Source organism: Caloenas nicobarica, chromosome 3 (genome assembly GCF_036013445.1).
Source record: "Caloenas nicobarica isolate bCalNic1 chromosome 3, bCalNic1.hap1, whole genome shotgun sequence".
NCBI classification, from domain to species: Eukaryota; Metazoa; Chordata; class Aves; order Columbiformes; family Columbidae; genus Caloenas; species Caloenas nicobarica.
The window spans coordinates 805,921-831,894 of record NC_088247.1 but is presented as its reverse complement, the minus strand read 5'-3'; the positions used below and the strand labels follow the sequence as shown (position 1 = coordinate 831,894).

The following is a 25,974-nucleotide window of genomic DNA, read 5'->3' as shown; positions in this document are numbered from 1 at the left end:
GAGGCCCGATGTCGATGCCACCGCTGCTCTGGACTCGCCGTGTGATGTCCCAAAGCCAAGAGAAGGGGGAAGTCACCACTATGGGACCGTTGTCCCAGCCGCCCTGGACACGGCGCTGCCCTCCCTGCAAACCCAACATCAGCATCATTCCCTTTTTTGTGGGAATTCGGTTGGTTTGCATTCAGCTCCTAATCCACTGCAATTCCCGGGGCACCTTTCAGCAACAGGCCCATCTAGTTGGTCATTCTCTATGTCTTGTCCATACATTTCTTTTTCTGTCACTCAACAACGTGTCTATTAATTCCATCGTTTTGATCTCCAGGACCATTGTGAATGAGCAGCCTGCCCACTGCAGGACCCCCCGCACGTCCCTGGCATCGCGTCGATATTTCTGTACCCGCGCTCCCTGTTCCATCGTGGAGCTGCCAAAGAATAAACTGACTGAACAGGGATAAACAGGCTGAACTGGGACCAGAGCCTGTGGGATCCCACCTGCCACGCGCTCCCTCCTTGGGAGGAAAATATTGATATTTTCTTTCTCTCACTGTAATTTGTCAACTGGTGTTGCTCCCACACGACAGTAGTGTCAGCCAGTCCACATCTGCCTCGTTTATTTATGAAAATACCATATGGGATAGTGTCAAAAGCCTGATGAGTCAATAGATGTAAAATTAGTGCTTCCCCTCCTTCCCGTTTCCATTCTTCCACACGACTTGTTCCCCACACAGCTACGCCAGCTATTTTTACCCCCTGCCCCTCTACGTGGGCGCGGACTGATTGTTTTACAACGTGTTCAGGGATCTGAAGGTGTCCCTTTGACTTTCAGACACGTATTTCGGCAAAAATAACTTCTTTACACAGCCCGGGAGCAGGGAAATGGCGACGTCGTGCCTTGACGCCACAATTCCCCTCCCTCTCCTTTCTCCCTTTGTTTTTTTCCATAATTACCCCGTAACAGGCTCAGCTCCTTGTCCGCACCGACAAAGGCGGCGGTGGTGGCCGGCGGGGACAGGGACACTCTGGCGCGGTTCTGCTGCAGATGCAGCCACAGCTGGATTTGCACCTCTCTGGGATTCCCTTGAAAACCTCAAGTCTGGGCAAGATCCTTGTTCAAAAAAACGCCTTTAGAAAGTAACTTTCTGTTTAACCGGCACTTTGAACCGTATCTACATCTTCCAAGAAAAGTTTTAAACGTGTCTGAGGGTCACGCCGGGCCCTTGCCGTGGGTCAGACATGCTGCAGAGGGCTTTTGTGCTGCTTTTAAAAATAATTAATACATCCCAGGTAGAGAAACTCAGAATTACACTGTAAACACGGAATCTTTTAGTTTTCAGAAGATGATATCAAAGACAAAATACCACCTCCTCCCCCCAAATCAGCCACATGCTATAACCCAATTCTCCAAAGCAGCATTAAAATGTAATTTTATAGTGTGTTTCCCACACTCTTCAGACGACAACAGCCACCACACAAAAAACCAGGTTACATCACGCAAAGCAACAGCCAAAAGACAGCAAGAAATAGCGATAACCAGGCTCCTTCCGAGGGCGAGGGGAGCGGCGTGAAGCGGGGAGAGAAAACCGAGAACAGAGGAACCTGCCCAGGGTGCAGGACCTTCCGTGTCCCATCCCGGGGTGCAGGACCCTCCGTATCCCATCCCGGGGTGCAGGACCCTCCGTGTCCCATCCCGGGGTGCAGGACCCTCCGTATCCCATCCCGGGGATCCAGGACCCTCCGTGTCCCATCTCGGGGTGCAGGACCCTCCGTGTCCCATCCCGGGGTGCAGGACCCTCTGTGTCCCATCCCGGGGATCCAGGACCCTCCGTGTCCCCATCCCGGGGATCCAGGACCCTTCATGTCCCATCCCGGGGTGCAGGACCCTCCATGTCCCATCCCGGGGTGCAGGACCCTCTGTGTCCCATCCCGGGGATCCAGGACCCTCCGTGTCCCCATCCCGGGGATCCAGGACCCTCCGTGTCCCATCCCGGGGTGCAGGACCCTCCATGTCCCATCCCAGGGATCCAGGACCCTCCGTGTCCCCATCCCAGGGATGCGGGACCCTCCGTGTCCCCACCCCGGGGATCCAGGACCCTCCGTGTCCCATCCCGGGGATCCAGGACCCTCCGTGTCCCATCCCGGGGATCCAGGACCCTCCATGTCCCATCCCGGGGTGCAGGACCCTCCATGTCCCATCCCAGGGATCCAGGACCCTCCGTGTCCCCATCCCAGGATCCAGGACCCTCCATGTCCCCGTCCCGGGGATCCAGGACCCTCCGTGTCCCCGTCCCGGGGATCCAGGACCCTCCGTGTCCCCGTCCCGGGGTGACAGGTGCGGGTCCGGGTCAGCGGGGACGGGTTCGGAGAGGTTCTGTGGCTCTGGGCCCAGATTTTACACACTAGGACTTGGCTCCACAGCTCTATAAGCAACTCAATAAACTACTAAGGTATTTAAATGGTGCTTTTGGTGTCTTCTGTTCTGAAAATCTACCAGGAACGCCAAGGAAAACAGTCAATTTATTTTAAAACCTGCAATTTATGGCAGGAAATCCCTGTAGACGCCTCTGATCCTGGCTCACAACTTTGCAAATCTCCACAAGATTGCGCACGGCTGCTCTGGCTACTGGGAAGGGAAAGCGCTTGGGAAAGAGCTGCCAGGACGTAATCGAGAGGGACCTCTTGGTTTCTGTCACATTATTTTCCCCCGGGACTGATTTAAATAGACGCCAAGGTCACAAAGGATAATTATCACCATGTTCTGCATAACCCGGGCGATGAAATTTAGCACAGTAATTTGGGGATCAACGCCGGGCTCCCGACGGCCTCGCGGCGCCCTGGCCAGACACCCGAGACGGGGACCACGGGGGAGCCGCCGCGTCCCCCAACACTCTGAACAACCTTTCGTTTCTCCAGATGCCACCTCCAGCCAGCACACGCAGGAGGGAGGACGGGGCGTCTATCTGAGCAGAAAACCACCCAATGGAACGCTCCAGGGGAGCGTAACGCAGCCCAACGGCAGCAGCACGCGGATGGTCATTGTTAAAGCAGAGAGAACGAGGAAAACACATCTTCTAACACCTGAATTTAAAGAGAGACAGGACAGGGAGGAAGGAAGAGCCAGCAAAGGGGCTGCAGGAGTGACAAAAATCCTTGGAGTGTCTATGCTGATGTTAGTTCCTTCAAAAAAAAAAATCGAAATCTTAATCAGGAAACTTAAACCAAACAGGTGGAAGAACATGTGGGAGTGTAAAAACAGATAACTCAAACAAAAAAGAATGCTTTAGCACCTGCTCTGCAATGAAGTTATCGGAAAATCCAGCACGAACCGGAGGGACGAAGAGCTGGAATGGCTGAGAAATATTGCTTCAGCGGCAGCACACGAGATAGACTGAAGCAGCGCTGCTGGAGAAAGGAGAAAGCACAGCAAAGGTGACCAGAGCCCAGGTGAGCAGCGGTGCAGGGGCACAGCACAGCTGTCACCGCAGCGCTGGCACAGGTGTGGGGCACAGAGGCACAGCACAGCTGTCACCGCAGCGCTGGCACAGGTGTGGGGCACAGGGGCACAGCACAGCTGTCACCGCAGCGCTGGCACAGGTGTGGGGCACAGGGGCACAGCACAGCTGTCACCGCAGCGCTGGCACAGGTGTGGGGCACAGGGGCACAGCACAGCTGTCACCGCAGCGCTGGGCACAGGTGTGGGGCACAGGGGCACAGCACAGCTGTCACCGCAGCGCTGGCACAGGTGTGGGGCACAGGGGCACAGCACAGCTGTCGCTGCAACCAAGGGTTACAGATGTGGAGCACAGGGGCACAGCTGTCGCTGCACCCAGGGGTTACAGATGTGGAGCACAGGGGCACAGCAAAGCTGTCACTGCACCCAGGGATTACAGACGCCACCAAAGCAGCATCAGGGTCTGCATCAGCCCCCGACCGTCCCCCTGCCAGCGCCTTCCACATCCAGGTTCCAAACCCAAGATTCCTTTTGTATTTTATTCCCGTTTTCCTCTTTATCTTGAATCTTATAGCCACTTATGCGTAGTGCATAAATCTGCTATCTACTCCCCTTGCTGATGCCTTCTGACCATTATTTCCTCCCCATCAAAATCCCCACACTCCCACCTTCCTCATAACAGACAGACTTACAATTGCACCCGGAGGATTTTAAACCACACGTTAAAAATAAATGCCTTAGGTACCAGTTTAAATAATAAGTACTGAAACACAGATTTTCTGGTGTGAATTTGTGAGATGGATTGATTACGCTGACCCTCATCCTCACCCTTCCTTCCTCCTTTATCTTGTTTTCATCCTGCTGTAAAGTGCCACAGCTCCACTGAGCAAGGTTACGTGTGAGCTGGGATCTCCCTCATCTCTAGACAAACATATTTTTATGGCTTTTCTAGAAAGAAAGTCTATTTTGGTACGATGTAGACATATCCGAGGTGTTCTGGTGCAAACATACCTGTTCCTGTAACAGCAACGGGGCAGCACCGGCTGCCACAACCCACCCGCTCGTGCCAGTGAACTCCTCCCCAAAACTTCCTGTGGCTGAAACTACGGCTAAAACGGATCTGGGATCTCTAGAGGTCTAAAAGGCCAAATACGAGAAAACAAATGTACTCCACCTGTGTCACAGAAAAATGGCAGAGCGGACAGGAACAGCGCTTTCAGTCACTCGCCGGTGGGACTGGTGACTGGGCAGCTGGAAGGGAACGTCACAGAGATGAATGCGGACACAGGAACAAAGGAGAAAAGAGGCACGCTGGAAATTGTCAGACGATAAATTAAGCTAACCAAGCAAACAAAAAGCGCTCCGGGTTACAGAACTTAAAAAGCCCAAGCAAGCAGAGGATGGCACCAACGACACAGCCAGGACACGGGCAGCGCAGAGCTGGGGCACGGCAGAGGCTCTGCAGCTCTCATCGAAGCCTGGAAACCCAGAGAGGGACGAACTCGGGCCATCGATGGGCTGCAGACAGCAAAGTTTAACAACCACGAAGGCGGGAGGAGCGTGCGGGACTGGGCAGAGCAGGTGAGCAGGGATGGTCGGAGCAGGAGACTGAAAAGAGTCCAAGTTAGAGTCAGTGCAAGGAAAACCTCCCAGACAGGAAAAACGTGGGTCTGGATGTTGGCCAGGTAGGTGACACGAGATCCCTTTCAGCTTCGCTTCTTAAGTTGCAAATAATTTTGTGTTCAGGCTGCAAGAACGTGTTTCACCTGACCAAATGTAACGTCTACAGTCTCTGGGCTCCTTAGCTGTAGAAATCGGGAAAAAAAGAATGCGACATTTTGTTGTATTATAGGTAGCAAATACAGTGACTGCTTTTACAGGCCAGGATTTCTGTTTTAAAGACCCTTCTCGGCCCAAAGCAGAAACTTTTGCCTCCCTGAGCACACAGGCCAGGAGGTTTCTCAACCTGAGCTCCCTGTCCGCACCCGCGTCCCCTCACACCCGCCCGCGGCCTGCAATGAGACGGGGACACGGTCCAGCCTTCTAGGACAAAACAGAATGATCATCCATCTTTTCACATAGTATATGCACTGACGAGACTGAAATACAAAATGCACTTAAATTCTGACGTGGATCTGCAACGTAAAAGATGCTGCATAACCTACAGGCCGCTGAGAAAACAAATGATGCAGAAGGGTATTTAAAGAGGGAAATACGTAATTAACCTAATTGGGGACAGGTTGTCTCTGGGAACAGAATTACTGAAAGAAGAATAGTGCACATTGACCACAACAGGAGGAAAAACATCTATTCCTGAAGTAATTTAAAATAAATTAGCTAAAACAAATAACATTCAATGGGCTTGGCCTAGTCTGACAGAGGAGACGTAATCATCTCCATTTATTTAGAAAGGCTCATCGGCTGGATAGACCAGAGAAATGCTGTGTTTTGTTGAATCACAGGTAACGAATACAGGCAAGGCTGCCCTAAAACTGCCCCTTTGTACACGTCCCAGTAAATGTCCGGAACATCCGTCTCCCACATCTGAACCCACACGATAAAGGTAAACACGCCACTGAATCAATCCGCTCCTTTCATTTGGAAACGCACATTTCACAAGATGAAAAATATCAAAATTGAAATGTTACCCAGGTAAATGTGAACAAACCCCAGAGCGGAGCGTGGCCACAGCTCCGGTCCCGTCCCCACGACTCCCCGCGTACCAGAACCAACTTGCTCCGACCTCGTTCTGCCCACAGCGTTTTAGCGGCAGCGGAAAGTTCCCTGCATCGTGCAAAATCCATTACAGACATGGTGGGATCTGAAGAGCTGGGTGTCCCTCTGGACGTGTCCCCTGACAGCAGAGGGTGAGGAGGCTGGAAACGACAGAGGTTCCACGGGAGACACGCAGGGCTGAAGAGCAGCATGGGGGGCTCCTTTGGCTTGCTCGTTTTTCGCTTCTCAGGGCACAAAACCAGTGAGCTCAGGCACAAAAATCCTGTTCTTTCAGCTCAGCCTTATTCCCAACACGACAACCTCCAAGGGAGGTTATTTTCATGGTTTTCGCAGCAGGGAATCACAAAAAGAGGTTTCGATCCTGCCCTGCCACGTTCATGGCATCCCGGAGGAGCGAGAAGCTCGGTGCTGCAGCTGGTCCCGTCCTGCTTTGGCACCACTTGTGCAATGAACGGCCACAACCACCGCAAGAACCACGGAATTACCAAATCACAGACGGGTTTGGGTTGGAAGGGACCTTGAAGACCATCCTAGAGAGACCCAAACCCTCCTACAGAGACCCAAACACTCAAAAGACCCAAACCCCACCTAGAGTGACCCAAACCCTCCTACGTAGACCCAAATGCTCCTAGAGTGACCCAAACGGCCCTAGAGTGACCCAAACCCTCCTACCAAGACCCAAACCCTCCTACAAACACCCAAACCTTCCTAGAGTGACCCAAACCCTCCTACAAACACCCAAACCCTCCTACCAAGACCCAAACCCTCCTACAAACACCCAAACCCTCCTAGAGTGACCCAAACCACCTGCGTGTGCATCTGCACCCAACGCATTAGAACTGGAGCAAGGCTGGTTTGCACAAATATTTTAGTACAATGCACAATTACGACTGAACTCCTCCTTTAATTAAAAACATTACTAGGAACCACACGAAAACAGCTTTTCAAACTACGTACATTAATCAGTACAGACTTCCACTGAGGTTCTGTGTCACCTACATGTGCCCCCACAGCTATATCTAATCTAGATCTATATGTATCATCTATGTCTATATCTGATCTATATCTAGATCACCTATATCTACAGGAAACCCCATGAAAAGCAACTTCCTAATGGTAGGCGGCTGCAATTAAAAAATCGCAGAGGCAGTTCTCTTTTCCAACAAAATCAGGTGCAGGTATCCTTTTACTATTCCTTCCAACTTTGCCTTCAAATAAATTCATCTGTATTTGCTCCATTTCTTGGAGAAGTAAAGCAAAACAAAAAACCTTACTCTGGTCTTAGTCTACTGGTGGAAGCTGGAATATTTTACTGCGAAGAATGAAAATCCAGTGAAGGTATAAACAAATGTAAAATACTCTTCCGAATGGGAAGGATGTAGGCAGGACACTACCTTTTGCTCACACTGTAATGTCACTATCACAGAAATCAAATATATTTCTAGCAAATGCTCCTGTGCTTTGCCAATGCCCTGTCATTCTCTTCCAGCACTGAGGACATTCAAAGGCGGGTTAAGCCCCATCCTCCCTGTTTTCAGGATGAATTTTGTGTCCCCAGACAGGCAAGCGTAAGTTCTAACATTTTCACGCATCATTTTCCAGGTATACAAACCACAGTGAATTTTAGGAGCAAATTCAGCGTTCACGAGGAAGCCAAGGCCCTGAGAAGGGGCCAGTTCGAGCAGCGCCAGCACGAGAACAGGCGGCTCCGGGCCCCGTCCAGGCCCACGGAGCAGCCCCAGCCACCCCGCAATCTTTGTTTCACCTGCCGAGACGTGACGGCGCCTCCGGCCAGGGAAACCGGGCCCTGCGTCCCAGTCCGCCGGGGTCTTTTCCATCACGGACTAACCTAGAGCAATAGCAACTGCAATAAATCTCGGGGAAAACACTGTAATCAGACATACGCGAACTGACAAAATAGAAATACAAGACATTTTCAAAGGGGGAAAAACCTGTTTCTCTTCCTCCCCGGCTCTGTTATTAACTGCTGACACCTGCGTGGTTTCCAGGTGTGAAGAACCGCAGGACACACAGACACAAACACGATTCTGTGCTGACAGATGGGTGACGAATGGGCCATCAATGCTCCAACGCATCCAGCGGCTCCATCAGTGCACTGAAAGCCTCAAAATTCTCAGAAATATTAATATTGTACCATATATGGGTGAGGACATGCTGAGACAAACACGGAGTCTCTCTCGAGCAGAGGCAAGCGCACGTGTTCGATTTGAGCTTTCATGCTCAGCCCTAAAGCCCCAGCCCCTGTAAGCGGCTGGTCTGGCCACACACGGGGGTTACGCAGGACCCGGGGAACCCTGAAATGTCGTTCTACACAAGGCTAAAAATGCCTCCCTGCTGGGCAGATCTCCGCGTGCAAAAACGTGTAACGTCGCGTCAGACCCCATCTCTACCTTCCCCACTGAACTAAATGCGTAACGCTCCTTTAACATCACATTTCCAGCTTTTAGATATTTCTGTGGCTCTCTTTTAATTAATTTTGCAATGATTCCGTATTCTTTTTGAAATATGTATACTCGACTCGAGCCACAGTTTTAGCAGTGTCAGGTCAGGGCTGGTAAGCAGCATTTCTCCGGGTGGGTAAGATAATCTGTGCTACTTCAGAAGCACTTTTCTGTGCAGTTCTACTCAGAAATGCCTTGTGGGGATGAAAACCGTTTGGAGCACAGAAACGCTACGATTGGAAATACTTTCAGTGTTCACGCCTTGCAGAACCTCGGCACAACAAGCAGAGAACTCTGATGGAGACTCGTGTTTCTCAGCGTTGTGTGATGAAAACCGACCTGACCCCGATTCGACTCGGGCAGGTGTATGCTGACACCACGACCGGGTGTTTTGCGAAGGACAAAGATGATCAGAGAGGATTTTGGCTTTCTAAGGGTACGTTCTGGCTGGGCTGTGCCAGCCCTCCCTTCTGCAGATGTCTCACCTCGCAGGAGGAGCAAACTGTGGACGGGGGATGACAACAGGGATCGTTCTGCAGGATCAGGTTGTTTCTTTGCTGTTTATTCCAAATTCCACCTTTTTTTCTTAGCCTTTGCTGGGGACGGTACCTGTAAGGTACATGTGCGACAGAGGTCTGCACCCTGAGTGACCCCGGTGCAGCCCTTGAATCTCCGCAGGAATGGCACTGAGCAGAGGACAAAAATGCTCTGGTTTGCAACGGGAAATCACCTGGAGCCACCTGCATGTTTTTCAACATCAGCACTGCTTGCAACCAGCTGGTATGTTGTTCGGCAATAACTGCGACCCAGGGCCGGTCTCGGTGGCTGAACTGGCTATGTTGACGGTTTTGTTCCCATCCAGCCCCTCCTGCCGCTCCCCCTCAGCGCCCGCCCGCAGAGCGCCAGGCCTGAGTTACCCAACCATAACTGAGTCTCCCCGGGAGCTTTTCAAGCGAGCCTCGGTAGCTGATGATCTCCGGGTGCGCGGAGGCACACGACGCGCCCCACGTCCAAACAGGTCTGATTGCTCAAGGTCCCAGTTTCTGAATTGTATTCGCTCTACCTGATCTTGCCTTGGCCAACAGACCGCAGAGACCTTGCTGCTTCACACACACAAAGGTGCTCCAAGCCCAAGGGTGTTGCTGATTCTAAAGCCCTGTTGCTGATCCTATCGTGTCCTTGTTAGTCAAAATACTCGTCTTGGCAGCACTGTTGAAAAGCTGTTTATGTCTCCCTTGCCCACTGCAGTTCCTACATCCAGGATTTCTGAGTTTCTTGTGATCAAATCCAGACCCCTGGACATCCTTGCCCACGTCAGAGAAGAGAAAGATTTCTCCAGCTCTCTGCCTTTGGGACAGTCTCTGCTCCCCAGAGTAGCCAGATCTTTGCAGCCCACACGAGCAGAAGAAAATGGGACTGGGACGCCAAAGTGGGCTCAGATTTGACTGTTCGGTGCAGTTCTGGTTGACCCGCATCAAAAAGAAACGTGAGTCACAGCTCACCTTCTGCGCCAGGCAGAACTTAGCAACAGGGACCCAGGCTGGGAGCAGGCGGGATATATACAACCTTCCACAGCGTGAAGAAGGTTACCAGGTGAATTTTACAACAAAAAAGGACGAGTTTTCTTACGCAGGTCATAACTGCATCACAAAATTGACTTGCGGATGCTGGATTCCTGAAGCAGAGCTCTGGATATACTGCAGATCAGGAATTCAACCGCTGGCTGCGCGATGGGAGCAAGTGCAAAAACCAAGCGCAAAACTTGACTTACTGACTCATACGTATTTTCCTGGCATTTTCTGTGGTGTCCCCCTTTTCACATGGAGGGAATAGGTAGGCGAGGCCCTGCCCATAGAGGAACAGAGGCGTAACTGGCAGATGATGATGTGAAAGACATATCCTGAACGAGATTCTTCATGTTGATATGGAAAACAAAAAAAAAAGGAAAAAGAAGAAAGAGAGAAAAAAGGGAAAAAAAGGAAGAAAACAGATGTTTCCTTAGGTAGAGTGCACTTTAGGATTGATACTGGTATGTGGCAATAAAGCCAATGCTGGTATCTTCTCATTTGCTCTTTTAGTAATGAAGTATTTGTTCCCGTGCACTTGAACTGAACCAGCAACTGCAAAGCGGATCTGGGAGGATTCCTCCCCTCCTCCATCGGAGGCCATCCTCCGCAACATCTGTGTATTTTGCACAAGTCTGTCTCCCGATATTTGCAAAGCAAGAAACACGGAGTTCCTTGCTGTGGATAATCCTGACTCCAGTTTCGCTGTCCCTTCCTCCAGATCAGACACGACTTTTCTAGATAACACAGCAGACACGGCCTGAGAAAGGAAGGAAGGAACCTTGGAGTGGGGAGGAGCAGATGGACGAAGGGACATGGGACGAGGCGGCACCATCGCTCCCAGTGACCAGCACGGAAACTCCTCACGGACCGGAGGGCGAGAGCGAACACGATGGCGTCGGGACCCTCCCCACCAGGCCAGTGAGGTGGTCTCGGTGACTGCGGAATTAGAGATTTTTTTAAAAATATGAATTGTCCAGTTTGGATTAAGAGAACGGGAAAAGGTGGTTAAACAGAGAGGTGGAAACTGAGGCCGGAGGTGATGGCTCGGAGCGGGAGCTGCCGGAGGGTTGGACCGTTCCGTTCCGTGAGGCCTTTTCTGCCAGAGCACGAGGAGGTGCCGGAGAACCAGGTGGGTGCTGCTGCTCGGGAAATATTCCTGCTTGTGTGCACAGAGGACACGTGTGCCTAAGGCAGGACCTGCTCTGACACAGACCTGAAGACGATTGTTGTTTGCACCACAGCGAACAAACCTGGACCCCAAACAGAGGCTGAGAGTGGAGCCAATACAAGAGACCTTGCGCTTGAAACCCACCAAACCAGAAGATGTTATGGCTCACGTTGCTTAAGGATTGCCTCTAACTCAGCAACAGGTGTCTTTCATAGGATCACAGAACAGCCCAGGTTGGAAGGGACCTCACAAGATCATCTGGCCCTGCCTTTTGGGGAACGGGAGCCTGGATGCCATCATCCAACACCGTGTCCTCGGCCTCTTGCAAACCTCCGGCCATGGGGACGCTCCCACAGCCCACAGTTGAAGTCACACAGTCACTGCACGTTGAAATACTTTTAACATAGCCAGTTCCAACCTGCATACACAACTGGTTTATTTTGCCAAGGAAAGGAGAGGGAGAGCGCAAGGATCTCCACTCCGTCCGGCTCCAAGGACAGCTGTGGAAACCCAGGGACCTGTTTCGCCGCTGGAGTGCCACCTCCTCGCTGGAACAGTGACCGTTCGGCTTCCCATTCCCTGCAGGGAATAGCTATTAATTCACGGCTTGGTGCAAGCAAAGTCTCCAGGGAACCAGGCTGCTGTTCTCCCTGGCACATCTCAAAGAGAAAGAAAGGTGCAAATACGGGATTCAGGTAGTTTATGCATGTTTACATACGTACACCCATACGACAACTTATGTATACATAACTAAGTAAACATAAACCCAAATTCAGCTCCAACCTAAGTGCCTCCAGTAGACATGTGCAACTCGACAGACCGTGGCAGCTCAGCCGTGAGTGGTGTGAGAACACGAGGCACCAACGGCAACGCAGTCTGGTCGGTGTGTGAACAGAGTAACCCCGTGGAAGCGGAGCAGCCCGTCATAGAACAAACCAGCCTTTCTCAGAGCAGCTTTGCAAGTAACACTCTACTTAAAAAGGAAAACAAAAACCTCTTCAGCGCTCTTCAGATATTCTTTCAGTCACACTCATGTAATAACATCAATTCCAACAGAAGAAAATCGCTCCTCAGAGAGAACAAAACAAAGCAATGCAAACAATTCCTTACATTACGAAAGCCGCACGTGCATTTTGAAGTGGCAGTGTTATCTGAGATATACTACAAGAGTCCCAGTGATATTCAGTCCATACTGTGTCCTTCTTCCCCTCTCGGAAACCGAGACGCGCTGTTGCGGGGCACACGTACCTTTTGGTGGGTGTGGGTGCTCCGGAGGAGATGTGGGTCACCACGGCGTCATTCATGTTAGTCAGAGGCCGGGGAGGACTAGAATAGAAATATTGGTTCCAGTCAGTGATTTAAAAAAAACCCAAAAAAACCCAGAAGGAAACAAGCCGAACGCTGGGGAAAAGGACATCCCTGTCCCGTGACAACACCAGGCCAAAGAGCAGCAGCAGCAATGGTTTGCACAAAGACACATGAAGAGCTTGGGCTGCTCTGGTCTAATCGCTTTTCACAATTCATGTGTTACACTAAAACGAAGGTAAACCCAACATTTGTCATGACATAATGGACCTTTGGCATCATCTAGTAGTTCAACAAATGTAGGAACCGTTCAAATTAGGGCAATTATTTGAAATGTTTAAAGAAACTGAGCAAAGATTTATTATAACAAGCAATCATTTATACAACCACCACATATACCATCTGTTTGATTTTTATTTTAACAGGTTAAAATTATTTGGAAAAAACCAAATTGATAGAGCCTCATGTTCCTTACCGCTCTATAAAATACAACCACGGGCTGGTGCTCCCATTATTTGCACTTTTAAAGGCTGAAAGTTTCCCGACGGTGCCGGCCGCGGCCGTGCCGGGCCCGGGGGACAGGGTTTGCGCACACGGGACATCCCGGGCAGCGCTGCCCGTGAATTCAAGCGCTGGGAGAGAAGAACTGCAGCCAGTGCTACGGCGAAATCAATATTTGCCCGCGTTGACCCTCCAGTGACACCCAAACGCACCCGTCGCGCTGCAGCAGCCGTGCGGCACCGCGCAGGGCTGTCTGCGCGGATAAAAGCTCCGCTCGCACGTCAGACGGATCCGAACGGAGGAAAGCGCCACGTTCCCTGCACGCTTCCTTGGAACGTGGTCACACTTTTCACAGGTTTGTATTTGCCGTCGTCTCCGCCTGCGCTCCCCGTTAGATGTGCTGCAGCTAATACAGGAATGCACCCAGTCTCGCAGCAGGCGCTGCAGAGGCCTCGCACCCACCAGCCTTCGTGGCTTTGCCTCCCCAACTCCATTGAACAACTTGCAGAGCCCAGTAATCCAGAGAATCAACAAGTGCGAAAAACCAAATCCCCTGGATGTCAAACACACAGAATCTGTTCCCTGTAGGGCTCGCGGTGTCCCTGCTCCGGGCGGGATCCGAGCGCACAGCGCTTCAGTCCTCAGTCCTCGCTCAGGACGGGTTTGCACAGAAATAATAATTCTGCATGATTAACGTTAACGTTGCTCTAAATGTAACATTACACGGAGAAGTGATTTGGTCATAAGATATTGAATGAATGTGCTCCACTGGAAAAGGAACTTCTTGCTGTACAAAAAAGCAGAAATGGGATTGTAACGCGCTGGAAAGCCGATAGCTGTGCCACAGCACGCTGCCTTTGGAAGCCATTCATTTCGCTAGTGAAAATGCAAATCCCTGCTGTGGTAGGAGCAGTTAATGCACAGCGCTCCCTCTGTCCTGCTGCTCCCGAGCTCCAGGGCTGCTCTGTGCGCACCCCCTGCAAACCCCTTCCCCGAGGATTCACTCCGGGTTTGGGTTCTCCTGCCGCACCCGCAAAAACGGGCAGCTGAGAAACAGCCCCAACAAGCAGCGTTTGCAAACAAAACGGTATTTTCAGCAACAGCTCCTGTTTCACAGTTCCTGTGTGCGTGAGCTGGGCATCCATGAGACTTATACAACAGACGGTACGAATTTTCACACAACTCATTTTACTTTAAACAACCAATTTTACACGAGGGCACATTTTCCATGATCCCACAGAAGTTCATCCACGTGGGTCTGCTCTTTCGAGCGAGGGATAATCTGTTATTCTGTTACAATACTGCTTTTATATGACTCTTCTAATAAGGAAGCGGATCTAATTCACCACTTGCAATCTGGTTTTAGCATCATTATGAGAAATTTCCACAGGCTCATTCCCGTTCTGTAAATACCAATGTCCACAATTTTCCAGGTACGTCCCTGCTGACAACGATAAAGGCAAAGAAAAAATTAAATATGAACATCTGGTTGAAAGAATTCTAATTGCACAGTTTTGTTTTCTTTATTATGTACAAAAAGCCTTTCCCAGTCCAGAGAATTTCTTGAGGCCGTTTTTCCGTTTTTAGGTAATATCTTCACAAAGCGGTAACCATGTGAGATGGCAGCGTGTCTGCTCGTGTAACCACGGCAGACACCCGCGCTGTTTGTGAAAGCGGGAGGCCGCTGCAGCCCCGGACACAGCGCCGCCGCAGGAGCAAGAGCCCTGCGAGGAACCGGGACTTTCAGCGCAGCTCAACCCTGTTTTACCAAAACCTCTGGTTTAAAAGGAACAGAACTGCATTCCCCTGCCGAGATGCTCGGGATAGTTGGCACCTGCTGCAGCCTATCAATGTAACAGAAAAAAATAGAAAAAATATTGAATCAGCTACTGAGAAGAGATATTTTTGCCTTGATAATCTCACTGGAAAACAACTATCCGGACACCCGAGACAGGACAAACCCCAAAGCATCGCTGGCAAAGGAGCTCAGGAGACGCGCCACAAGTAACTCCTGTCCCACAGCTGAGATAGCAGAACAACCAAGGGACATGGATGTATGTCAGGAACAGCCCACAGCCTCCTTCCCAAACATCCTCTGTTTTCTTCGGTTACATTTTTCAGGTTTAAGGTGTAGTTAATCAGCCCGGGGTGCTCTCAGGACAAAAAGCTCTTAAATAAAGCAGCGTCTGCAGAGAAACCCTCCGGTACCCGGGGGCTGCGACAAGTGCGGCAGCCACAGGAGCTGAGGAATCGAACTCCTTAAATTCTCTTTTTTCACACTGCTTACAAAAAGGGACATTAGCCAAGGAGCCGGGCGGCCGGGGATCAGCCTGTGCCGGGGAGCATAAAGCAGGACACGGGCGATCCTATTCCCCACACATCAGGACACGGGCGATCCTATTCCCCACACATCAGGACATGGGCGATCCCTGTTCCCAACACACATCAGGAGACAGGCCATCCTATTCCCACACATCAGGACACGGGCCATCCTATTCCCACACATCAGGACATGGGCCATCCTTGTTCCCGTCCCACGTGGGAGGTCTGAGGGGCATATTGCATGAACTTTGAAAAACACATGAAAAACACGACAGCACCCTTTGCAAAACTAAAATAATTATTGTAGCTAGCGCATCACTGGTTGGCGCTGAAGCAGGCGTTAGCACCTTCGGTCAGCCGTCATGTTGGAAACATTCTCCCTGTTCACACAACCAGAGCTGGAACTAATAACTGGGGCAATAACAGCCCTGTGGGCTCCAGGTCTGGCTGGGCTCAGCGGGACCCTTGTCCCGGGAGAAGCACCTTTGGGTGCTGCTTTGGCCAGGGCCACGCAGAGGAAATCTCAGGGCTTCGGGAACCTCTGGTGGAGTCCTCGGGTGTCACCGAGCCAGACCGCGCCGAGGCCGCGCGCTCCCCAGCACCACAGACCGTGCAGCAGGGGCTGAACACAGATCAACAGAAACAAACAGAAATTATCACAAATAAACCCTCCTCTCTGTGGAGGGCTTGAAAACAGGGGTCACGAGAGTCCTCTGCATTCCGCACAAAGGTGGGACAGCAGGTGTAAAGACGGGACGGAACAACGCCAGGACACCACCATTTGGGAGCCATTTTAAACTATTTACTCACCCACCTAGTTTTATTTTATTTTTTTTTTTACACACAGGTCATAAAGTGAATTCTGAAGCTAGAATACCTTAAATCATCTTTCTAGAAGGTATCACAAGTTGAGCTCTCCAGCCCTAGTACTTGTTTATCTTCCTTTATTTTTCCCAAATGCACTCACGTGTGAACGTTCCCCCCATCTCCTGTGCAGGGACCAACTCCCGCTCTAAGTGTCTGGTTTTGGCTCCTACTGGAAACAAGATATTGGGCTAAACAGCATTTTGGTCCAACCCAGGATGGATGACACGTCGTTCTTAGACTTCCCATCATCTTCCTAAACATGTCAACAAGCTTTTATAGGTAACTGCCATAATTCTAATAAAATCAGCAAAGATCTTAACTTCTCTCTATCACTAGTATTTACTCTTATTAACTACTGTCTCCTACCTGTAGTAAAACCTACGAGATCCAGATGTAACTGAAGTTGCTGCCACATCTGTTCTCAGTGATCTTGTCTAAATATGACAGTAATCTTGTCTATAAAGGAGAAATAAGAAATAGATTAGTCATCGCTATTTCGTGTCAACAGTTTTCCCTAAGTCAACAACTTAGGCAGGAAAATCAATCATTATGCATTCTGCAGAGCAGCACAATTAAGCCTCAGCCTAATTACTTGCTTGTCTACCGTCAGACGTGGTTGATCAAGTTCCAGAACAAAACAAGGACAATTCTGAGACTTCTGAAGCCTAAAACCTCCATGAATAAAAGGAACTTGAGACTTTTTGCTGTGCTGGACAATCATCCTGCAAAGGGACTTTTACCAAAAAGCAACAGTAACCAAAATTTACCAAACTGCTGTCTGCTCGAAGCAGTTCTGCTATCCGAGATCGCTGATGTGCGGCAAAGCAACATTATTTATTTGATTCCATCAGAGTACGGAGACTCAGAAAACGCAAAGTCCTGGGAAAGCAAGCTGTACTTGAGGGGTAACGGCTGCCACAGCGGCCAATTAAAAAAAGGAAAAAATAACAAAAAAATAAAGAATGCTCCATCAGTCAGCTCTGGAGTGGAGGAGTCCGAAGGTGAAGACTCACACCTGGAACTGTGAAAGCTGCCAAGTGTCCCAGCGCCTCGGGCAGGACGATGGAGCCGGGGACTCCCAGCAGCGGGAGCTGAACGCGTGGCCCTGGCAGAAGCGCCGCGGGAACATCTCCTACTCCTGTTCCATGTTCTGTGCGTAGGAACCAGTGCGTACCCCCCACCCAACAAACAAAGGACAGGATTTTCCAGGTGCACTGATTAGCACTGTAATAAGTGTCACTATTTGTTTCATTGTCACATAATAATGCCCGGAATTAAGGTACTTTTTAATTAAGGATGGAATTAATGGGGATAACTGCATGATATCGATCAGTGTCTTTTGTTATTTTTTCTAAAACTGTAGCTATTGTACTCAGCTACAAACTGAACAGCTATATATTTGCTAACCCTAGAGCTGAGTTTTTCTCTGTGACCTGAGAACTTCTAAACAAATTAAGATTTTACACCAGGTATTATTAGTCTTTGTGACGTTCCTCAGGAACCCCACTGACATTCCAGCTTGTGTTTCTTTGTGCAAAGAGAACTACAAAGAATTGCAACTAAGGCTGGGCCGACCCTTGACGGTAGGCACAAATCAAACAATATATTATATACATATATAAAATACATATTATATATGAAACTGAAAAATCATACTGGCATTACATCACACCACCCTAGAGAGTGGTTGACTGTTGTTATTGTTATTGTTATAATGATTACTAGTACTACTGTTATTACGATGATTATTTTCCAGGCACGCTGATGGCGTGTTGAGGAGATCCAAAGGGAACAGGCAGTCCTGTGGGCGTCCGCAGGTGAGGGCTGAGCAGAGGCGTTTCCAGGTCCCAGGCTGCAGACACCGCAGCCCAGACCTCGGTATTGTAAGAGAGATCTGCTTCAAGTTCAACAGAGGGATTGTAACACAGGAACAGCCACAAACCCACAGGGAACCCCAGCTCAGCTTATTAACTGAAAAACGCCACCATAAATGATAAATAACAGCTGATGAAACACAGTTGCACGAAACTGTGAAAATAAAACCATCCCAGCTGGGCTGATAGCCCTTCTGCTTTTCTCCGATAAGGTGTCAATGGAAAAAGCAATGAAGTGAGACTGATCCCTTTTTCTGGGAACTTTACTACTCCGGTGCAGCAGTTTAGGAAGCACAAATGACCGGAATTTGTTACAATGGTTCGTTCCTGACGACACACGCACCATTAACAAAGCGACAGCAGCCCTTCCCACACGGTGTTCCTGCCAGAACCGCGTCAACCCATGCTGGAAAGAGCGGGGTGCTGGTACCCGCTCTGGCTGAGCCCAAGAGGATTCCCCCGGGACCCGCCCCAGCTGGCGGTGCCACCGTCCCCTCCCCGCGGCAGGACCCCCCCAAAAATACACATGCAGTGCTCGAAGGGGCAGCAGCAAGGTTGTGCCCCCAAAACCATATTCTTCCTTTCCTCTTCCGACAGCTGATTAAATAAGAGATTGCCTTTCCTTTGCCACTCTGACTTGCTGGCCACCACAGCTGGGTACCTCCACAGACGAGGCTTTGATTATTTAAGGCTGCAAACCCGTACTTTGCTCAATGCACACACATACGACCACAGGCCGTGTCTCACAGAAAACATGAATCAGAGCACGGCGTGTTGCCCTGCTCAGCTCACTCACGTCCTCCGGCACCACGGGCCTCACCGCGGGCAAACCGGCGGCACCGCAGGCAAACCGGCAGCAGCACCGGCCCGGGGAAACCGCGGGGTGGGATGGGAGCCCACGCTCGCTCAGAACTCCCATGAGCCGCAGCCACACCTGAGGCCACATCGCTGAGGACGCTGCACCAGTCCATTGCACTAACGAGAGCTCGGGCCACATTTCAATAATCCCGGACTATTACCCGCTGCTGTCGCCACCTCCTCCCCTCACAACAGCCCAAATCCTGCGGGGCTGAGCTGGGCAGAGCTCTGGGCCGGGACCTGCAGGCCCAGCGCTGCCTCCTGGTACCTGCGCGGAGAGCAGGAGCTGAGGGGAGACCTTCTGATCTCTGAGCTGCCTGAAAGGAGCTTGGAGCCAGGGGGGTCGGGCTCTGCTCCCCAGGAACAAGCGCCAGGACCAGAGGAAACGGCCTCAAGTTGCGCCAGGGGAGGCTGAGGTTGGATCTGGGGAACAATTTCTTCCTGGGAAGATATCAAAACCACCCAGCATTTAATCAGAAATGTGCCAGAGGACGGTGTCTGATGAGCGTCAATGGCCCCGGCAAACCCTGGCATCAGCGGTGGCAGACAGGGAGGCGACAATCCCGAGTTAAGCCATGGGTTCTGGCACTGCTTGACCGCCCTGCCCAGCATCTCGCAGCAGGTTCCCGCAGCTGGGTACCGGACAGGACAGATCGCTGAGCTGGGAAGGCACCTCCTGAGCTGAGCTAGTCCCACCTCCCCGCCCAAGCAGGACCAGGCAGCGCAGGCTGCCCAGCTGGGCTCCTAATATCTCTGGGATGGAGACTCCACCGCCCCTCTGAGCAGCCTATGCCAGTGTTCGAGTCCCCTCGCACATCCAACATCAGCAGCCTTTCCTTTCTCCACCCGAGGTTTTGAGCAGTCTGACACGGCTGATGTGCCGAAGCAGCGCGGTCTGCACCGAGGCGCTCACTAACACCAACGGAGCTGGCTCGGTGATCCCGGTGGATCCCTTCCAACTCGACATCATCCACGATCCTGCGATAATAAACCTACACGTGCTCGGGAGGCAAGTGGTGAGCGAGCAGCTGGGAAGGTTCATTCACTTCGTAATGGCCTTTCAGGCCTGACTTCAGGCAAGCACTGGCTGCTATCTATCCAAACCAGCTCTAGCTTAAAGAATGTCTACAAGAGAAAGCTTTAACCCATGCTAGGCAAGAGAACATGGCTTCAGTGAACGCACTGATACATATTTCAGAGCTTTCTGTGCAAATGGCAAGGACAATGTGCATAAACGCGGGCTAGCGGCGCAATATAGACATTAATCCCACCAAAAGAGGAGCTTCACAGTAGCACACAGAGCTCCTTTTAAACAAGATGAGGCGAAAACTGTTTCAGATTTCTTACACGTTGCCCTTGCTATTCCACTCCTGTGCCTGAGGAGTTCAGCAATGACCTGAAACACCCCTGGAGCTCATTGGGTCAGACTCCCCCCTGGTTCCACGTCCATCGGCTCTGCTGCTGGTGGGTCACACCACACTGACAGCAGCCAGCACCAATTTCCTGCCCAACGCTGCCCCTTCCCATCTGGTCTGATACTGAAGAGGGTCATTCTTTCACTGTTATTTGCTGTATGAACTCTTATTCTCTAACTGCTCAAAAACGATCATTAAGTAGGCGGGCATGAAAAAATTGCTTCTTTTGTACAGTGTATTATATATAACCAAAACCATAAATAAGGCCCTTTATTAATTATTCAAATATAAATTACGATCTCCTGCTGCCTTTTCCTGAGTAAGTAGAATATAAGATCAATACATCTGCTCACAGCAGACCAATGAAGAAAAGGAAAAACTTAAAAATGCAATAGCTGATAATGAGAGCTAAAAGTTCACAACAGAAAACTAAGAAGGCGGTGCTAGAATCACCCTTTTCACAGAATTAACCGCCTGGGGACACAGACGGGCTTCGCCTTGGGCAAACGGCTGTAAAGGGCAGGAGGGCTCGTGGTTTCCAGCTCAAGCCAACCAGGCAAGCGCAATAACCACGGGCCAAAGGCAAAGCCGCTCTGGGAACAGGGGCCTGAGAATACTGATGGAGTCACGTTCAGTTTAGGAACTGCAACTCAAGAGGGAGGCTGGAAAGCAGGGATGGGTCAGCACAGAGACACAGGAACAACCAGGAGCTGGAAACATGCTTTTCCCCGAGAGAATCATCACTCCGGACCTCCTAGTTAGCAGACAATTGTGTGGTAATTTGATGGCAACCTACACATCAATTTATTTCTAACAAAACCGAGCTGCAGTACACAAACAAGGACGGAACGAAACCCAAAGCGCAGAACCTGCCATGCCCGAAGCACACGAAGCAGCCCCGGCCGCGGCGCCTCCGCCTGCTGGAAACCCCCGAGCTTTTCGTGAACTCCCTCGGTTGTGTACTTTGCACAGAAGTCATTCAAACAAACCTTCCGATCTCTGTTCTATCTGTGGTTCTGTCGTGATTCACCTGGACTTCATGAACACTGAATTAGGAAGTAATTGTAGTAACTTCTGCGTGGATGTTCTGAGCCCTTTCACCTAAAAGTGCGAGGGAAAAGCCTCACAGCAGGGAAAGTTCTGGAAACACTTGTTTGCCACGTATACACATGTGATTTATTTCAATGACTGAAGACTAATCTATGACACGAAAAACCCGTCAGACGCGACTGTAAGAATTAGCGGCCAAACTCCAGAGGTGAAGGACGGAGGCTCAGCGACCCTGTGGCAGGAGCCGAAGGTCCCTGTCCCCAAACAGCCACCGAGGGGCTGGAGGGAGCGGGTTGTGCAGGAAAACCCCTCCTGCACACGCCGGGTGCCGTTCTCCTACCCCGGCACCTCCTCTCCGTGTGACACACCGTGAGAGCATCGCAGAGACGCTGAATTTGCACAGCCACAAAACGAGCACGGAACGATGCAGCGGGAAGACGCTGCAGAGCGGGCAGAACAGACCTCAGAAACAAACCCACCGCATTTTAAGAAGGGTTTCTTCTTTTTCTTCTGGGCTTTTCTTTGCTTTTCACCACCTGTCCATCGCACCCAGCAGCCCTGGCCGAGGCCCAGCGCCCAGGTCTGGCCCTGCGGACAGCGGGTCCTGCACCGTACTTTGGGTTTTTTTTAATCTTGGGTAGGACTTTGGATTAATAAACAAGAAACTACCTCCTCGCTCCTTATAGAGGAGGGAAAGTGGTGAAGGATGGAAAGCAGCAGCGGACGTGAGGAAACGGCCTCGAGTTGTGCTGGGGAGGTTGAGGTTGGATGTGGGGAACAATTTCTTCCCCAAAGGGCTGTGGGGCATTGGAACAGGCTGCCCAGGGCAGTGCTGGAGTCACCATCCCTGGAGGGGTTGGACAGACGGACATGAGGTTCTCAGGACACGGGGCAGTGCCGGGGCTGGGTTATGGTTGGACTCGGTGACCTTGAGGGGCTTTTCCAACCAAAATGATTTTATGACTCTATAAATAGCTTAAGAGTCTTACTCTTACTTACATTAGGAAACCCTGACAAATAAAATGTGCTGCTACAACCAGAAAAATGTAAAGAGAGTTGAATTTCTGGAGTTCTATTTCTGTTCTGAAACTACTTCTGATTAGATTTCTCTTATTTCAAATAAAAAGGGCGTTCTGCCGCACAGCCAGGTAAGACTTGGAACCAAAGCATCCCAGTTTTATCGGATTCGTGCTCTTGCACAGAGAGCAGTTCTGCTGTTGGGGCCAAGTGCACAACCCACTCGTCTGCAAACGTCACGGCCGCACCAAACTAACGGGGTAAAGGACCAGAAACGCTGATTTTTATTGAAGAGATAGAGCTGTGCCGGCACTGAAGCTACAAACACAAGAATGGAACACCAAAGGTGAAGGTCCAAACGTGGAGCACACGGCTCTGGGTTATCCTGGTGGCAACGAGCAGGTCGTGCACGGGGAACGTCAGGGACAGACTCTGCACTGGAAAACAGACTTTTAAAAATGTGACTAATTGAGCTCCAGTTCACAGACCCCAGCGTGGCTGGGCGTCAGGAGCTCTGCAGATCCCCAGCCCAGCGCTGCTCACGCAGGGTCACCAGAGCAGATCACACAGGTCGGTCCAGGGGGTTTGAATGTCTCAGAGAAGGAGACTCCACAGCCGCTCTGGGCAGCCTGGGCCAGGCTCTGGCACCTCCCAGCAAAGAAGTTTCTCCTCGTGTTCACATGGACCCTCCTGTGTCTCAGTCTGTGCCCGCTGCCCCTCACCCTGGCGTTGGGCACCACTGAACAGTCTGCTCCATCCTCTGACACCCACCCTGAGATATTGAGCCCATTGAACAGATCCCTCTCAGCTTCTCTTCTCCAGCTCAACAGCCCCAGCTCTCTCAGTGTCTCCTCGTCACAAAGATGCTCCAGGCCCCTCTGCAGCCCGCGGGTTCCCGTGCTGGAGGTGCGGCTGCCGGGCTGCGCCTGCGGCCCCAAACCCGCGGCAGCCCGTCCCTCAGCCCTGTCCTCAGCCGCCGGGACAGCGGGGCCAGGGGGGAGCGGGGTTAGTCCTTGGCTGTGACGGGGCCTTTGAGAGCCCCCAGGAAAACGCTGAAAACCCCCAGCGAAACGTGGGAAGTGGTCACCCATTATATCCGCCGTTAAATAGCAAAGAAGGTCTGTCAGAGTCAAAGTGCACCTCCAGCAAAGAACAGACATCTCTGGTACCACTTACTCAGCTCCTGGTACTTAGTTTCTTTTCTGAGCAGGGAACAAAAAAACCCAACCAAATCAAAACCAACCAACCAACCAAAGCACAAACAAACCAAACCCTAAACAAACAGGGGTAACCTGAAGTTCTGGGACATGCAAACCAATTAATTGGTGGAACAAACCTCAGGATGGAAACGCATTTGTGGCTGTCCCTGAATGGCAGAGAACCAGATGTAAAATGCCTTGCAGCCCTTTCCCAGTTCCTTAAGTAATCCAGATTACAGGAGTGTTTAAATATATCCCAAGAATTATTTCATTCTAATGAAAACGATGTGTCTGCCTGCAGCTCCAGGACGGCACTGAACACTCACCCTGCAAAACTCCTGTAAAATTCCGCACACGAGTGCCAGCAGCTCCTCTTGGAACACACCGCTTTCTGACAGCGGATTTACAAGAAAAAATTAGGAATTGTTTAAAAATAGCTGCTGACACTTCTCCAGTGAGAGCACCAAGGGCAAAGCCATCCACGGGTATGCTGAGCCAATGCTTTTTTCCCTACAAAAAGGGAACATAACAACTGTAATATTAAATTGGATCTCACCGCCCCATACTGGTGCAAATCACCCGAGCAACTTGCAAGAAAATGTGCGTGTATATATTCCAGAGTAATTAGTCCTTTTTCTCTTTGTTATTTTAAGCAGCAGAAAATGGCCAATTCCTGTTCTTGCACTATTCACGAGTGGTTTTTTATTTGTGGACCAGGAATGAGAAATGTGGTCTCTGCTTCCCTTTAAAATGTTTTGCTCAGTTTTTCTACATGCCTTGATGGAGCTTTTACAGCTTTTTTTAACTGGGACTCATTTTTTACTCAGTAGTAAAGCAGCCAAAAGCTATCATGATGCAAAGGAAGGCAGAAAACATAATTAACAACATATAATACAACAACTATTTAGGTTAAAAACGTGTAATTCAAAAATAGCAGCCTAAATATTTGCCAAAGGGCAACATTTTAAACATGTTTGGATAAGAAAATGTTTCAGTACCTGACTCAGGACTAAACGTGGGATATGCTGCTGTTAAGATGATGGGAAACAAGTGAGACATGCTAAGAAGTTAAAAACCAATTGCAAACCTGAAAATATATATGGATGTTGGAGATTTTACAAAAAGATGAGTACTGAGGAAAATAAATCCCTGAGCACTATAACACCTAGTGAAAATATGCACAATGCATTGTTTCTGAGCAATGTCAAAACGAAGTCTCCACAGTTTTTTATATAACAGCCAATTTATTTGTGTGCAATACCTCTAACAAAACCACTCGGAGCATTCCTCGGCTGGCCGCTGTCTCCAGCACGGAACGGAACAGCAGTAACTGACACAACGGTGAGCTCCTTATTATGCTTATTTGTTTCCAGTAATTTGCAATACACGTACTACTTATCATGACAAAATGTCAGGGGAAATTCTGCTGTTTTCCACTAAAACGTCACGAGTATGAACGATCTATTAATAACAACTCTCACTGTAAACAAGGCGTCAAGCACGATATCATTTCACCGTGACTTTGTTGTTGCCCTGCTCACGGTGACGAACAGGACGGCGGGACCCACCACGCGTCCCCGCTCCAGGCTGTCCCTGCAACGTCCCTTGTGTCCCCGCGACGTCCCTCACTGTCCCTGTGACGTCACTCACTGTCCCTGTGACGTCCCTCGTGTCCCCATGAAGTCCCTCGTGTCCCTGTGACGTCTCTCGTGTCCCTGTGACGTCCCTTGCTGTCCCTGTGACATCCCTCGTGTCCCCCCTCGTGTCCCTGCCCACACTGTCCCTGTGACCTGCTCACAGCCGCCAGGAACAACCGCCACCTGCACACTCGCCCAGAACAGGATTGCACGGGAACAGCGTTCCGAGAGTTAACTCAGCTGAACACCGCGCTCCCCCGCATGCAAGGACCCAGCAAACGTTTTTCTGCTAAAGCAAAAAGCTGGCGAGGAAGGGAAACCCGGCAAACCTGTGTGGTTGTGGCGAACGCCTCTCCGGTCCCGGCCCTGCACCGCGCTGGTACCCCGGGGCGCAGCATCCCGAGGTGCAGCATCCCCGCGCAGCATCCCGAGGCGCAGCGTCCCGACACGCAGCGTCCCGACACGCAGCGTCCCCGCGCAGCATCCCGGTGCCGTCTCTAAGGAAACGGGGCCGCCACGTGATGCAGCATCTCCTGAGCACAAGGGA

General features: G+C 50.7%; 1 protein-coding gene across 13 annotated transcripts in view; it reads right to left on the bottom strand.

The window, feature by feature from the left end:
• The window catches only part of DTNB (dystrobrevin beta), a 181,716-nt gene that overhangs the window by 94,033 nt on the left and 61,709 nt on the right, over positions 1-25,974 (bottom strand). For all 13 annotated transcript variants that reach the window (XM_065632399.1, XM_065632400.1, XM_065632401.1 and 10 more), the window contains one exon: positions 12,631-12,708. In XM_065632399.1, the coding sequence (XP_065488471.1) occupies positions 12,631-12,708 (78 nt within the window). The remainder of the gene's footprint in view (positions 1-12,630; positions 12,709-25,974) is intronic.